Genomic DNA, 15,804 nt, shown 5'->3' on the forward strand with positions numbered 1-15,804 from the left:
TTAGGGGGCGGCTAAGGGGAGTTACAATTTTATTTTTGGGAGAAGGGACCAACACATTTTTCTCCGATCCTCACACAACGGTACATGATAAGAGTTTTCTTTCTTTTTTATGCCCGTCATTCAACGTAATTTTTGTCTAGTCGTAATTTAAAAGCCAAATTAACATATGTACCGAACCTGTTTAAGTGGACACAAAGGTAAGGACATGTACAATTTACTAATAAAATTCTATCCTAAGATCATATCAAGTATATCAGATCAAGTATATCTAAACTTTTTTGGATAACTTTTTTTTTTCGTTCTTACGAGAGAGTTTGGATGATGGAACACCACCGCTAGAATTAGTTTCTACGGACTTTACACCAAACCTGAGAAAGTTACAAAAATACTAGTCAACTACCGGAATCATAATTCTAATCCCCCCCTCTTGTTCAAAATGGATTACCCCAAGTACCCCTTCTTTTGTCAATTATGATCAACAGCCATGCTAAGGAATCTCCCGATAGATGGAAATTTGTTGATTATCTTACTGTCGTCAAAATCTGCCATAGAAATCCATTGAATAACAAGAAAAGAGAGCAAACCCTTCTAAATACATGACAGTCATAATGGACTAATTCAGATACTTGTCACTGAATCCAATAATGGCTTGTTCCTGATGAGATTGGTTGCATCTTTCTTATCAAATAATATCTTCAAATCTAAGTCACTCATCCAAGCTGCTCCTTGTCCACAATGGAGTACCACAAGGTCCTCTCCTTTTCTAAGTTATCATTAACGGCAGATAGAAACTTGTCGATGATCTAACAGTCACTGAAGCCTAATATAAAAACTAAATGAGTAGCCCAAAGAACATCTTCGGCTACACTGCACATGATGCCTTGGACTTAAGACATAAGATTAAATCTATCTAAAACTATGATAATGCCAATATGTTTCCTTAAATCCCTATTACTTTTCTTACGCTAACCCTCCTGAAATTTCTGCGTCTTCCTTGAAATTGCTTGGCATGATAATTTCTTCTAAATAAAATGGGATGCTCTTGTTGACAATATCGTCCACAAAGCTAATGCAGAACCCTCTCTCCTTAAGCTGCTAAATGAACTTGGCACTCTCGCCAATTCTTTAAGGATTTATACTTTCTTTGTCCCCCTCCCCTCATCTTGCAATTGCTTGCCTAGTTTGGCATCCTGGGCCTTTGATGAGTCAGATAAAATTTAGTAAATTAAAAAAAGAGCCTTGCGAGTAATTTTAAAAGAAGGCCAAGTTCCATTCTCTCTTCATCTGAGAAAAGCTAAGTTAAATACGGTTGAGTGCAGGAGAGTAATGTTGTGCCTCCCTTTTTCAAAAAATGCAATAACAAACTCTCATACAGATTCCATCCGCCTCGGACCACCAGCCCCTTCCTATCTTGTTTCCCATTCGCTGCTTTAACTCTAGACACGAAAAGACGTTACTCCCCTAAATTAGAGAAAAAAAACTAACCCAAGCATCATGATAAATTCTCTTTTTTTTGTTACTTGTACACACAAGCGTTGCTTGGTTTGTGTATATGGTCGCTCGTTTTTCTTCCTTTTTACGTTATCAGTGAATTTTTTTTCTTTTTCTACAAATTTTGACGAGCTTCATTGGTTTCTATTGTTTTGAAGTGTTATGACCCATATTTATTTGACCAATCTGATCAAATAGTTTTTCCTCTTTTTTTAATGCGAAATTGGCCCCTCAGGGCTTTTGATAGTGATATTTTGAAATAAATATCTTATCCTAGCATATAACAAACTATTATTTTTTTTATTCTACTCCATCATGCAATTAATGGCAATGAACAAGCTACAATTCAGTAAAGGCTACAATTAAGTGCGAGATGTTTATATTCAAACTAATGGTCAGTTTTAATTTTGAAAAACGTAGACAATGCAGGTCCTTTTATTTTAAAAGTATTTCGTTAAATGATTAAAGCTATTCTCTAAATGCGGCAAATCTATAAGGGCTATATAGTATCAAAAGATAAAACCTATTTAACAAATGATTTAGTAAATCATACCTGAAACCAAACTTTAAAAATACTCCAATAATAGCACTAGAACTAAAGGCAAAATAAGTTACTTGCAAGTTAAGTATTTTACTTTGGAGAGGGAGTTCAGGACCCAAAAATTTTCCAAGGGAAAAAGCTGAAGAAGTCCAAATTTCTGCCCCGTTTTGGGAATGTCCTGCTTTCGGTGAAGATTTTTGCATTCCCCAAGAGGAGAACATATCACCACTGGACCTTCCTCAAATACTGCCCCTAGTTAGCTCAATTGAGAGGTGATGGGAGAGGTAGGCCGGAGCAATTTTAATTGGGCAACCATTTGATTTTTGGAGGATGGGCGGCATGTTAAACCATAGTAGATGGAGCACCAAAACAAAAAAAAATCCCGTAGCTCACCAAACTTTCGATATTCTCTTGCACAAGGATGAATTGTCGAAACCGGTCATGTTCGTGCAAAAGTGTATACAACACTAAAGACACTCGCTCATCTTCTAAGTGCTCACACAAAGCCAACAGCAAATTTGAGTAGCTCATTTTAAACGACGCCGAAGTGTGTACTGGAGATATTTCTGACTCATCTGAAAAAGTTTGATCTCTAAACTGATAATTATATCTAACATCATAGTAAATATTTCTTTCTTATTTTATTACGGTTCATAAGAAGCAAAAAAAGCGCTTAGCCCTTGAGGAATTCAGGGACAAAACAAGTCCCAAATATTATGTTGTACATGACAACGATCTGCCTTTGTAGTGCGTCTGGTGCCACTGTACCCCCCAGTGTATATTGTCCCGCGAGTGAACTATCAAGCTCGTATTCAAAGCGGTGGGCCGCCAGGAGTACTAGGCCTGGCTAATCAAAGAGGATGGGTGAAAGGTAACACCTTCCTTGAATCTGTAAGGCTTTTTGTGAAATATGCAAAATCAGACGAAAGAAGCCATTTTCTTCTACTTATTAAAATATACGAGAGCCATTTGGACACACATGTTATTAGCTATTGCAAGAAAAATTCTATAGCGCTCATTAAGTTCCCTCCTCATTGCTCCCACAGGCTGAAACCCTTGGATGTAGCAGTACTAGGCCCTTTCAAGTCTGCACTTCGAAAGCAATTTTAAATTAATAAATGGCTTGAGACTAATCCCGGGCAGCAAAGTTCAATATATGAAGTGACAGCGCTGATTTCACAGATTTTCCGGATAAACTTACCCCGGCGGACATTGTACCTGCTTTTTATGCAACAGAAATTTCCCCTTTCAGCAGGGATATTTTTTCAGATCAAAATTTCTTACCACCTGAGAACCAAAGTCTCTTGGCTTCGTCTAAGGCCATTTGGACCGATAGAAGCCCTATAGTAACTCCAGAGCATGTTCAACCTTTCCCCCGCGTATCTGCTGTTACTGTTTTGGGGCAACAAGCCCGCAATTGTGGTCGTACCCGAATAATTACAGACACAATTGAAAAAGAGAAAATAGAGCAACTGAAAAACCAAGAGTAAAGAACACCACGAAAAACAAGCATGAACAGCCACCAAAACTTCTTAAAAACAATAATAGGGAATTTTTGGATCTCAACAATATTTCGAATGATGGCTCACTCTACTGCGGTGATCTGGGAGACATTGAGCCCTTCAATCTCAATTCAATCACTACGAAGGATTTTATTCTTGTGAAATTTATGCTTGGCAGGCTTTGTGCAGAGATTTTTACGTTGCTCAAAATGAAAGTGTCAATCAAGGTAATTTCAGGGTATCTCCAGGAGAAAAAGTGGACAGAAATTTGTGTTTCCAGATATTCTAGATAAGGCAAATGTCAGTGCGGATGACATTGTTTTGAAACTTCCTCGCCCATAAATCACGGGAGGGACAGAAAGAACAAGCCAAGAATTAGACTTCGACTGCAATCTCAGCTCGAACAGAGTGCGGTGAATTGGTTTGTTATTTTAATTCATTTATTGTCATTTTATATACCTGAAGTCCTTTTCTTTATTTGTATACTTTTATACATATTCAAAAAAAAAAAAAAAATCAAATTCCAGTGGTTTAGCATGATGTCCGAACCAACACTAGAATCGTCCAATCCTGCCTCGTGGGTAGGGGGCTGTTTCGGACATTTTAAAAAAATAAAAAGACTAAAACAAATCTTCCCTTTTTGGAGAAAAACCTGAAAAAATTTCTAAAGTAGTCTAAACAAATACACATTTTATGGTAAAGTCAGAACTACAGAAAAACCAACAGTTTAGAAGATATACCGTTTCAAAAAATCGCGTTCGGGTCAATCCCGATCTCCCGTTTCTTTAAATGAAAGTTCATTCTTATTATTTAATCTATTGTATTGAGACCTCTTGAAGCCGCTCCGCAACCACTGACAGCTGATCTTATTTCAACAATTTAACCTAACTTCGAACTAAAAACTCAGCCCTGGTCTTATATTCCTTAAGATCTTCTCATTAAGGAGAATAACGTGTCTAAAAAATAATCATGGCACAAACAGCAAAATATTATCCATAGATCAGATTTCGGACTGAAAAATTGCATTTTTATTTTCTAAAAGCTTAAAACATAGTCAGTAAACAATATTTCAATATCATCACGTCACGTATTCAAGTTTCATGCGTTTCTTTTAGCTATGGCGTTTGGTTTCAACTATAAAAATTAGAAGCGTTATTCCTATTAACCCCACCTATTTAAATGGGTTTAGCGGCACGGCGAAAATTCGCATATTACATGGTACTTCAGTGTATTTTCTACCGATGAAAAATGTGCGGTTGGTTATCATCTCATCTAGTTTATGTCGCGAATATTTTAATGTTTACATATTTTCATGAGTATGTACTTTCACACTTTATCATTTTATATGGATTTTTCTTTTTTCAATCATTTTTAATATTAATTAACCACTTTAAAAGAGGTTTATAATGCACCTTTTGGTCAATAATGCAAGTAGCAAAAAACATTACCTTCCATTTTATGAGATTCGTGTGTCTCAAACTGAGTGTTTACGTTAAAAATGACTCGTTTTAGGATGCTCAAAGACATATTCGTGCAGCAGAAAGTTGGCAACCCTGCAGTAATGATGCCCTTTTTAAATAGCAAAAGAGATCGTGCCACAACAAAGTAACATTTTCTGCCATCAAGTATCAATTTTTGCGCAAACAGGATCAAAATTCCAAGTATTGCAATTTTAAGATAGCCAATCTATTTCTCATGGTCTATAATCCTAAACAAGAAGTTTTCAGCCCCCCCTCCCAATTTTAAAAACGGCTCTGGAGTATTCGGAACGGTTTATGCAGCAAAAGGTGAATGCCGAAAGGGGTTTCGACATTATTCATAAATTGTCAGCTGGTAATGTCATGAATGCTGCAGTGACTGCTAAGGCTGTTGAGCTATCATCAGCAGCTAAGTGACTTTTTTAAGTAGCAAAAGAGATCTTGCCACATCAGTGTGGAGTTCTCTGCCACGTTGTGCTACAAGAGGCCAATTTTGCCCCAAAGAAGGACAAAGTTTGATGAATGCCAATTCCAAGATAGCAAGTCGATTTTTAATGGTCTAAAGCCGTCAACTCCAAGTTTTGGACCTTCTCAGACACTTCATGGTAACAAACTGTAAGTAAGAAATGAGAAATATTTTTCAATAGCCTTAAGACTTTAGCGCAAAGAGGGAGGATTGAGGAAGGCCTATCCACCCTCATATGCGGAATAATTTCCACTCGTTTTGGGCTTTAATGTTGCTCCTTACTTTTAGTTGGAAAGAAACTTTTTTTTATGTTTTATTTAATCATCTGCTGAAGCGACGAGGATGGTTAGCGTGCATCTATACAGCATGCATTATTTAAATCTATTTTGTTATTTTATTTTTTTCTGGCACGGCTAGCAGGTTACCGCTCACCTCTCTTTCGAAGCTCGGTATTCGATGCTAGATAGCTCGGTCAAAAGCTACTGCCTCTTATAAATTCATCGTTATAGCTCCATCATAAAGTGCAGTATAGCAGCTTCTCGAGGGGCAAGGCTGGGAAGCACGACAATAGTAATCTTTTTTGGAAGCATTAATATTTATTCGTTCTATGTTCCAATTTCGCCTTAATTGCCTCAAGGAAAACCTTGTTTAAAAGAATAATTTCATACAAACTTTCCTTTCTATTCGTTTACCACTAAAAGTGTATGTTTTTTCATCAGTGCAGTAGATATATAATGTAAAGCGTTATGATTGTGTTTATTAATAAAGTAACGTATCGTATCGTATACGAAAATTAGCCCCATCTAATACAAAGTCCGATTTGAATTTTTGGCATAGCCTCCAGTGGAATCTCAACGGGCCACACGTCCTCAGTAATAGTTTTTGGCTCCATTACCTGGGGAGGTACGGTATACCATAGGTGCGTAAAAATATACGTAAAAGGAATTGAAGTCAAATGTAAAAAAAAACTGGGGGGGGGGAGGCAACTGTCCTCCCGGCTAGGCCAAGAACCATCACTGTGTCCTACTATAATTTATGTTATTACTATCTTTTCCCTTATTACAATTGGTATTACAAGAAAATTTAATCCGTTCAATACATGGTTTTGAACTGATAAAATGTAACGGTCTAAATACACAGTTTTTAAGGGAAAAAATCACTCCTTATTGTGACAGAAGGTGAATATCTCTAGATATTTAATACCTCTAAGTATTAAGTTTATTTTCAAAATAAACTGATGGAACCAAAATGGTTCCATCCGGGATCGAACCGGAGACCTTCTGCGTGTAAAGCAGACGTGATAACCACTACACTATGGAACCTTAACATTTACTTTTATTTATATTTAATATCATGTACGAATAAATCTGGACTGAGCATCCCTCTGCTTTCATTTCTAATCATAGAACAAAGGGATGTATTTCAATGACAATACCTGGTTTCAGTCTAGAATTTGGAGTGTTGAGAAGAAAACATGCTAAGAAAACAAGTCTCGCTTCACAATATACGGAATAAACGCAGTCAACACATTTTGACTGCAGCTCCACTATCATTTGCCCCCCCCCCCAAATATGCAGGTACATAGCCCAAATTATATATATTTTCGCATTTTGCCATGCGTCACTCTTATTTTAACCCATGTACCCGTAAATTGAATCAACTGTGATAAAATCAAGAACAGGAAAATACATGCAAAATATATATATTTTGGGCTATACATTTGCCTTCCTTCTCGTATTTTGTGAATATTATACTTTCCACTTCGGGTTCGTTTTCTTATGTTTACATTATTGTAAATCATCGCACCCCTTTCAACTGCCGTTACTATCGTTGCTCCTTCAAAATACTCTAGTTGTCAATACTTTCCACTGCTCAATCAAAGTCAGAATGAAAACTTGGGTCAATTACTACTCTCCTACCTCTCCTTTATATCCTTGGCATCTCTAATAGGCTCGGTGTTTCCACTTCATAACTTTTTAAATTTCTAAAAGACTGGTGGGAAACCCTAAAAATCCCCATTTTCAATACAATAATTCCTTAAGGTTTTCCGATTTTCTGACTTCTTTCCAAATCGCTAATAAAGTCTCGTTATGCTTACTTTAATAGCATTTGTTCAGGACCACTTATCTTGCAACTAAAGACTATTTTCTTGTTGCCAACTAAAATATCTTCTTTTGACGTTTAAAACAATGCTTATTAATTATCGACTAGTTAAGGTGGGTTTTGATCGATAGATTCGGGTGCCAGATTCCAGACTCTGGCCCAAGTGAGGATATATTATTTTTTCTTTTTTTTATTTTTTTTTATATTTTTTCAATATTATTTTTTCTTTATTATTTTTCTTGTCTTTTTATTTTCTTTTGTTTTTCTTTTTATATTTTTTCAATATTATTTTTTATTATTATTTTTTCTTTTCTTTTCTTTTATTTTTTCTTTTATATTTTTCAATATTATTTTTTCCTTTCTTTTTATTTTCTTTTTATATTTTTTCAATATTATTCTTTGTTTATTACTTCTTCTTTTCTTTTATTTTTTCTTTTTATATTTTTTTCAATATTATTTTTTCTTTGCTATTTTTTCAACATCCCCGTTTTTATTTGAATTGGCAAGATGGATTTGCATGAATGATATCCAACCAGTCGTTTTTTCAAGTATTATTTTTACTTTGAATTGTTTTCACATTGAGCGAGGTCACGAAAAAATGTTTGAAAAAAAGGTTTTAAAAAAAGAAAAAGTTCAATGTCGACAGATCTGTCAAAATATTAACTTTAAGGATAGAAATTTGCTTAAGTACTTTGAATAATGCAGAAAAGGTAAAAAATAAACAATACTTAGACACTGTTCTCATTCGTGTAGTAAGGTGCAACAAGGTGTACAGGATATAGTAAGACTAGTAAGAGAAATAGATCTTCAATTCTGTTTTCTGGGTACTTAAGTATTGTACGAGAAACACTCGAGACAATACCCAGTTTTCATCCCGGTTAGTTTGCAAGTTGTAATAATAGCATAGGGTTTGATCAGGGACAGCTATATTTTAGTCAAATATTCAGTTGGTATTTTGGTTCGTTTAGGTTAGAAAAGGTTTATTTAGGTTACGCATTTAATATATGCAATGCTTCAACCCCCCCCCCCAGTGTGAAAATATATATCCCAAATTTGTTTCTAAATTATTATATTTCTAAGTTACTTAGGTATATTTCATTAGCATTATTCAAACTTCACTTCTCGAGTGTTTCTCGTATAATACTTAAGGTCAATCTCCGCGGTTTGAAGCCAACGCTATTTTCCTATAGCAGTGAAATGCGTATTAACAACAGACACGAGCAGATTCTTTGATGAAAAATTTACTGTGGCTTCATTGAAAGCTTTAACACGAATAGGCCGAACAAATTTGCATTTTTTTTCTTTAGAGCTTCATAAAAAATTAATTAGTGGGGACACCTCTAATTTTCAAAAGTAGTAATAAAATTACTTTTAGAAGACATAGAGAATTGTAAAGTAGCCTCTCGATTTGCCACAATATTTCAAAATTTTTGGCCGTGATTTTTTTTTTTTTATTATTATCATCAGTTTCCTTTAAAATTTGCCATTTAAGATACTCTTCCTTTACTATTTAAAAGGGTTGTACTAATCATACAGCCTTGATTTTTGTGCCGTTTTGTAGATTTTATACCGATAAATAATCCCAAAGATTCTTAAGTTTGTAGTTATAAGAGATGATTTTTAGCAATAGTTCTTAGTATTCAAGATTTCCTCCTTTCTCGTTGGCTTCAGCACTCCTTGAGGGGTTTGCCAGAATATCATTAAGAATGTTGACATCTCCTTAGCATTACGACCAGATTTAAAAGGAAGTTGAAAAAATGTATAATTGGCAACAACACCTTGAGGCAATATCATTTTTAACGCAATATCATTTTAAAGCAGATAACAGTTTGGCTTTAAAAGTAAAGAAACACCGATTGTAGGCCTATAAAATGTATGAATATTACTTTTAAAAAGAATATTATTCTTAAAAACAGATCATTTTAAACATTATTGGCCTTTAAAAGTAAAGAAACACCGATTATAAACCAAATCCGATCCCTCCATTCTAAGCGTTTTCCATGATTTTAGGCTCCCCCTCCCATCTTCCCCCCAATGTCACCGGATCCGGCCGGAATTTTAAATAAGAGCTATGAGACACGATATCCTTCCAAACATCAAATTTCATTGATGTCTGATGACTCTTTCCTAAGTTAAAAATGCCTCATTTTTTCTAATTTTTCAGAATTAACCCCCCCCCCCAACTCCCACAAAGAGAGCGGATCCGTTCTAGTTATGTTAATCGCGTATCTAGGACTTGTGCTTACTTTTCCCATCAGGTTTCATCCCGATCCCTCCACTTTCAGCGTTTTCCAAGATTTTAGGTTCCCCCCTCCATTCCCCCAATGTTACCAGATCCAGTTGGGATTTGAAATAAGAGCTCTGAGATTCAACATTCTTCCAAACATCAAATTTCGTTAAGATCCTGTCACCCGTTCGTAAGTTTTTACATCCTCCGCCAGCTTTTACATCCTCCAAAATAGTTTCGGAAGGTTATTATAGCGGTTCTCCACAGTTTCTAAGAACCCATTCTTTTTGGCACAGCCAGAATCACATTATTTATGATTACCAAACACATGCTCTGGGCCTCTTCGTAAGAGTTGTCTTAGATTTTCGGCAGACCCACCATCAGCCGAGTTCTTTTTTATTGCACCTCGTAGATTTTTGGTTAGCTTTAGAATTATGTCATATGAAAGAAATTTGCTGTGCATCCCTTTTTTTGTCTTCACAACATTATGGAGGTGTTTTGTATAGTTCTTGGTCACGTGATTGGCACATTCTTCTTTTTGGATATATGATCCGTATGAAACACTTTGTCTTAGCTTGTAAAAAACACTAGAATCGCCGTCTCCGATGTATTGTAAATACTGAAGGTTATGCATGGCTTCACTTTGGCGAAAACATTCAACAAGAATGTCGGTTTCCATGCTCTTTGAGGGACCATTGTCCCTCAAATATATAGTCCATAAAGCAAACATGATCTTTCACTTTCTGGTTTGCCTTCTTTGAGCTGAAGCAGAGGTAACAATATTTATTTCTTATTCCTACATATAATAATTTTTTCGTAAAGGCATCAATGATTACCCCAACACAACCTTTTGCAGTATAATCGTGTCCTTTGCTGCGTTTATTCCAGCCGCCATCACAGATGACCTTAGTCCAGAAAAACCGTTGATAAACCTGTCCTCATGAATGGCTAATTTCAGGGATTCACGACCATTTTCTTCTAAGACATCTGATAGTGCATCCATCCAATCGTTACCAACTAAGCGTTCTAAATTCATAAACGTTTTCGGATTCATATTTTTGATTCCCAATACACTTAATAATTCGTTCAAAGATGCGCAGCCTCCTCCGGTCCCCATGATACCCCATACAGCTTTCACGTTCACGTTGCCTCGTAAATTGTTGATCTTTTCTTTTTTGGTACCTAATATCTGTTCGCTGAAATTTGTTAGGTATTGTTTTACAGTAGTGAGGGGGGCTTCCGGCTCACTTTCTACTCGCTTTTTCCAGCCACAGTCTTGACAGATAATGACGAGCTTTGTTTGGAGTCCAGTGTTTTTTATTTGTTTCACGCGAAGCTTTGAATTCCCGCCCTTGCAATTGAACTGATGTTTTATTGCTTCTATAAACTCACTAAGCATATGACGCAAGTTGACTATACAATTTACATCTGGAATTCCAGACAAATCGATTCCAAAGCTTTCTCCTGGCAAACCAAAATCACAAGAGCTACCAGATGCCGCATTTTTACTAACCGTAGAATCATCTATAATAGTTAAAGCCGGATTCGGAGTTTCGGAAAGCCTGGAACATTTTGGAGACACTGGCAATTTTTCTGGTTCTGGTAAACGTTCTTGTTCGTCAATCACGTATCTACGATATTTGCTTATTCTACCCACCAAGTTTCATCCCGATCTCTTCACTCTAATCATTTTCCAAGATTTTCGGTTTCCCCCTCCAACTCCGCCTACTGTTACCGGATCTGGTCGGGATTTGTATTAAGAGTGCTGAAGCACAAGATCCTTCTAAATATCAAGTTTCATTAAGATCTGATCACCCCTCCATAAATTACAAATACCTCATTTTTCTAATTTTTCCAAATTACCCTCCCCCCAACTCTCCCAAAGAGTGCGGATCTGGTCCAGTTATGTCAGTTACGCATCTTGGATGTGTGCTTATTCTTCCCACCAAATTTCATCCTGACCTCTCCACTCTAAGCGTTTTCCAAGATTTCCGGTCCCCCCCCCCATAACTCCTCCCAATGAAACTGGATTCAGCCAGATCTAAAATAAAAGATCCGAGTTGCAAGATCCTTCTAAATATGAGATTTCATTAAGATTCGACCATTCCTTCGTAACTTAAAAATACCTCATTTTTTCGAATTAACCGTCCCTCCACTCCCCCCCCCTACAGATGGTCAAATCGGATAAATGACTATTTCTAATTTAATCTTGTCTGGTACTCATTTTTCAAAATTAACCCTCCCTCCAACTTCTCCAAAGAGAGCGGACCCGTCCCAGTTATGTCAATCACGTATCTAGGATTTGTGCTCATTTTCCCACCAAGTTTCATCCCGGTCTTTTTTTCCGAATTAACCGTCTCCCCACTCCCTCCAGATGCTCGAATTGGGGAAACGACTATTTCTAATTTAATCTAGTCTGGTTCCTGATACGCCTGCCAAATTTCATCGTCCTAGCTTATCTGGAAGTGCCTATACTAGCAAAACAGGGAAAGACAGACAGACCGACAGAATTTACGATAACTATATGTCACTTCATTAATACAAAGTGCCACAAAAGCTTGCTAATACCACAGAAATTTACGAAATTTTTCCAAGACCTTTCAAGCCCTGAAAGCAAGAGATAAATTAGGGTTTAACTCGGTGTCTTCAAGTATCGCCCCGATGTACGAACAATTAGCTACAACTGAAGCCCAGCTGGAGAAAATAGAAAGTCATCTGCTGGAAAATATAACCAAAAAAGTTACTGAAAAGTTCAATGACCCAAATTCATTGAACAAAGAAGGTACTGAACTGATAATCAGCCAGGTTTATGATTCAATCACGCTCGAGTTTAATCCAAAGTTTGCAAAAATTGAGCAGGTTCTAGTTAGTCTGAGATTTCAAATTGAAAATTTGGAGGAGAGGATTGGTCGAATAGAAAAAAAAGCTTGATAATTATGATCAAGAGTCCATGCTTGATAGCCTTGTATTTCATGGGGTAAAGTAGTTACCTGGTGCAGACACTCATACGACAATATCCAACATTATAAATAGCAAAATGTCCGTGCTGGGCCCTTTACTTTATTTAGTTTATGTGAACATGATGCGCGTTTATCTAAAGGATACATATATTGCTAACAGTATTTGCAAAATCCGCAGATGATTTAATAGTAAAAGCTCATATTACTCTCAAAAGATTAGAGATGTTTACAAGTTTAAGTTTGCTGTGCGTGAATGTAAAGAAAATTTTTTACTGACATTCTGTAGAGTGGGTGATTCTGTTGATGTAAGTAGTAAAGTTCTATTAGGTGAAAAGCCTATTTTACAAGTTAAATCACTGCGGTACCTCGGCTTCCATATTGATTCTAATCTATCGTGGAAGCATCATAGCGACATCAACTCCACCAAAGTTGCACGTGGAGTTGGCATCCTCAAAAGATTGAAGCATATTCTGCCGGAATGTACTCTTTGCACGATATATTTTGCAATAATCTACTCATATATCATACGGATGTTTAGTTTGGAGAAGCAATTTTTATGTTAATTACAAGCTAAATGGCTTTCTCATAGTTTTGATCGGACGATTTTGCTAAAAAAAGGGGGGTGGGAGAGGAGGCCTAGTTACCTCCAAATTTTTGGTTACTTAAAAATACAACTAGATTTTTTTAATTTTATTTTTACAAACGTTTTTGTTAGTAATAAACATACGTACCTTACGAATTAGCCCATGTAACGAACTTATATATTTGTGTATTTTTATTATGTATATGAGGGAGTTTGCCCCCTCGTCAATACCTCGTTCTTTACACTAAAGCTTGAATTTTGTCCCAAATTTTCAGAATGACCCTTGAATCACAAAGGCCGTAGAATAACTAGTTGAAGTTACTAAAAATACTTTAGCGTAAAGAGCAAGGTATTGTGGAAGAGACAAACCCCCTTATTTAAGTAATATTTTATGTTCGTTTTAAGTTTTAATGTTGATTATTACTTCCAGTTGAAAAAAAAACATTTTCTCATTGTCTTTTTATAAATGATGCTAGAAAATCCTACGACCCCTTCATGGAAATTCTCTTCCCTCATGAAAAATTCCTCCATGGAAAGATCCTCCCACGTAACCTCCCCCCCCCCGACCAACCCTAACCCCAACACAAAAAAGTCCCCCTGAAAACGTCTGTACACTTCATAATTAACAACTACTATGTGTAAACAATGGTCTAAGTTTATAAGGTACCGCCCCTCCCCCAGGAACTGAGGTGGATTTAGTCATACCCAAAGACATAGTTATTAGGTTTTTGACTGAGTTAAACAAAATGGTTATCTCAAAATTTTGATCCGGTGACCTTGGAGAAAAATATCCGTTGGAGGGGGCCTCGGTGCCCTCCAATTTTTCGTTCACTTAAAAAGGACACTAGAACTTTTAATTTACGTTAGAATGAACCCTCTTGCGACATTCTAGGACAACTAGGTCGATACAATCACCCCTGAGGAAAAAAAAAATACGCACCCGTTATCTATCTTCTGGCAAAAATACAAAATTCCACCTTTTTTATGATAGGGGCTTGAAACTTCTACAGTAGGGTTCTCGGATACGCTGACTCTGATGGTGTGATTTTGTTAAGATTATGTGACTTTTAGAGGGTATTTCCGCATATTTTCTAAAATAAGGCACATTTTCTCAGGCTCGTAACTTTTTACCGGTAAGACTAAACTTGATGAAACTTATATATTTAAAATCAGCATTAAAATGCAATTCTTTTGATGTAACTATTTGTATCAAAACTTCGTTTTTTAGAGTTTTGGTTACTATTGAGCCTGGTCGCTCCTTACTACAGTTCGTTACCACGAACTGTTTGAAAATGTAACTTGTAAATGAATAAAAGTAATATATTCTACTATAACGTCGAGATAGAACTCACCAATGTCTCAGGTTTTCCCATCGCTTATTTGTTCTTGTTTTTTTTCTGCCAATTGTGAAAATTCAAATGCTAAACTGTTATCTGACTTATAAACAACCAAATTCCAATGAGTCAGCTGTTACCAATTAGACATGTGAAAAATTTAGATTCCCTTTAAATCCGGTCGTAATGTTCGACAGTATTCAAATATTCTGGTACAACCCTCAAGAGAGCAATTAAGCCAATGAGAAAGGAGGAAATCTCGTTACGTATTTCAATGCTATAGGAAATAGAATTCGCTTTCAACCTAGGAGATTGACCTTAAGTGCCATTTTCTATTACGCATGACCAATCAGTGCTTAATTGGTTGTGTCAGCACGTCAGTGGATATAGTGGTTAAAATAAATAAGCGTTTATTTTATATGGTTGTTTTTGGTTATTTAGGTTGTAAGGTCCCACTGCAGGTTCAACACCTTTTTCCGATGGTAGCTGAAGCCTTGACTCTTTTCATGAGTATCAGTAGCTGCTCGTCTCTAAGAATGCATGCGGTACTTCCTTGTGCCCACTTCATGCCGTATTTTGATTTCAGAATTCCATGTAATGTTTCCGGTTTAAGCTCGTTTCGCCTGTCCGTCTTTATGATTTTTACTGCATTAAAAAACCTTTCGCCGACGACGCTGGAGATGGGAAAAGTAAACACAAATATTACTGCCAATTTTAGATTTGCATTCCGATGGAGTTTTTGTTAAAAAAAAAACAAAAAAAAAACAAATGCCACTAAGTAATCGCATCCATGTTTTTAATATTTTCAATATTGATGAGAATTCACTTCCTCCACTTTTATTTGATTTTGTTCCCATCCCACGATACTTTTCCATATTTTCGAATAGAGGGTTTGATTGAATCAGACCGTAGTGAATGAGCTGATACAGGGTCAACCATTTCTACAAATCTGTAAATGTCATCATAAAAAAGAAATCGAGTTTGGATCTGCTGCAAAACCTCTATGTAAAAAAAAAATTTGAGCAGCTATGATGATCTTTTCAACGGCATCTGCATCATGGCAACTGCATCCGCATCATCGGCACACCAAAATCTGATTTGAGTGTCAGGAGAGAGTCC

The 15,804-nt window shown here is 36.3% G+C and overlaps 1 protein-coding gene and 1 non-coding gene across 2 annotated transcripts in view; both read right to left on the bottom strand.

The window, feature by feature from the left end:
• The window catches only part of LOC136035298 (dymeclin-like), an 87,301-nt gene that overhangs the window by 34,755 nt on the left and 36,742 nt on the right, over window positions 1-15,804 (bottom strand). The window contains exon 8 of the mRNA XM_065716991.1: window positions 2,426-2,607. Within this exon, the coding sequence (XP_065573063.1) occupies window positions 2,426-2,607 (182 nt within the window). The remainder of the gene's footprint in view (window positions 1-2,425; window positions 2,608-15,804) is intronic.
• Trnav-uac (transfer RNA valine (anticodon UAC)) lies at window positions 6,728-6,800 on the bottom strand. The gene has a single exon. It is a non-coding gene; the product is annotated as a tRNA-Val (tRNA).

This window comes from Artemia franciscana, chromosome 14 (assembly GCF_032884065.1).
Source record: "Artemia franciscana chromosome 14, ASM3288406v1, whole genome shotgun sequence".
Taxonomy (NCBI): Eukaryota; Metazoa; Arthropoda; class Branchiopoda; order Anostraca; family Artemiidae; genus Artemia; species Artemia franciscana.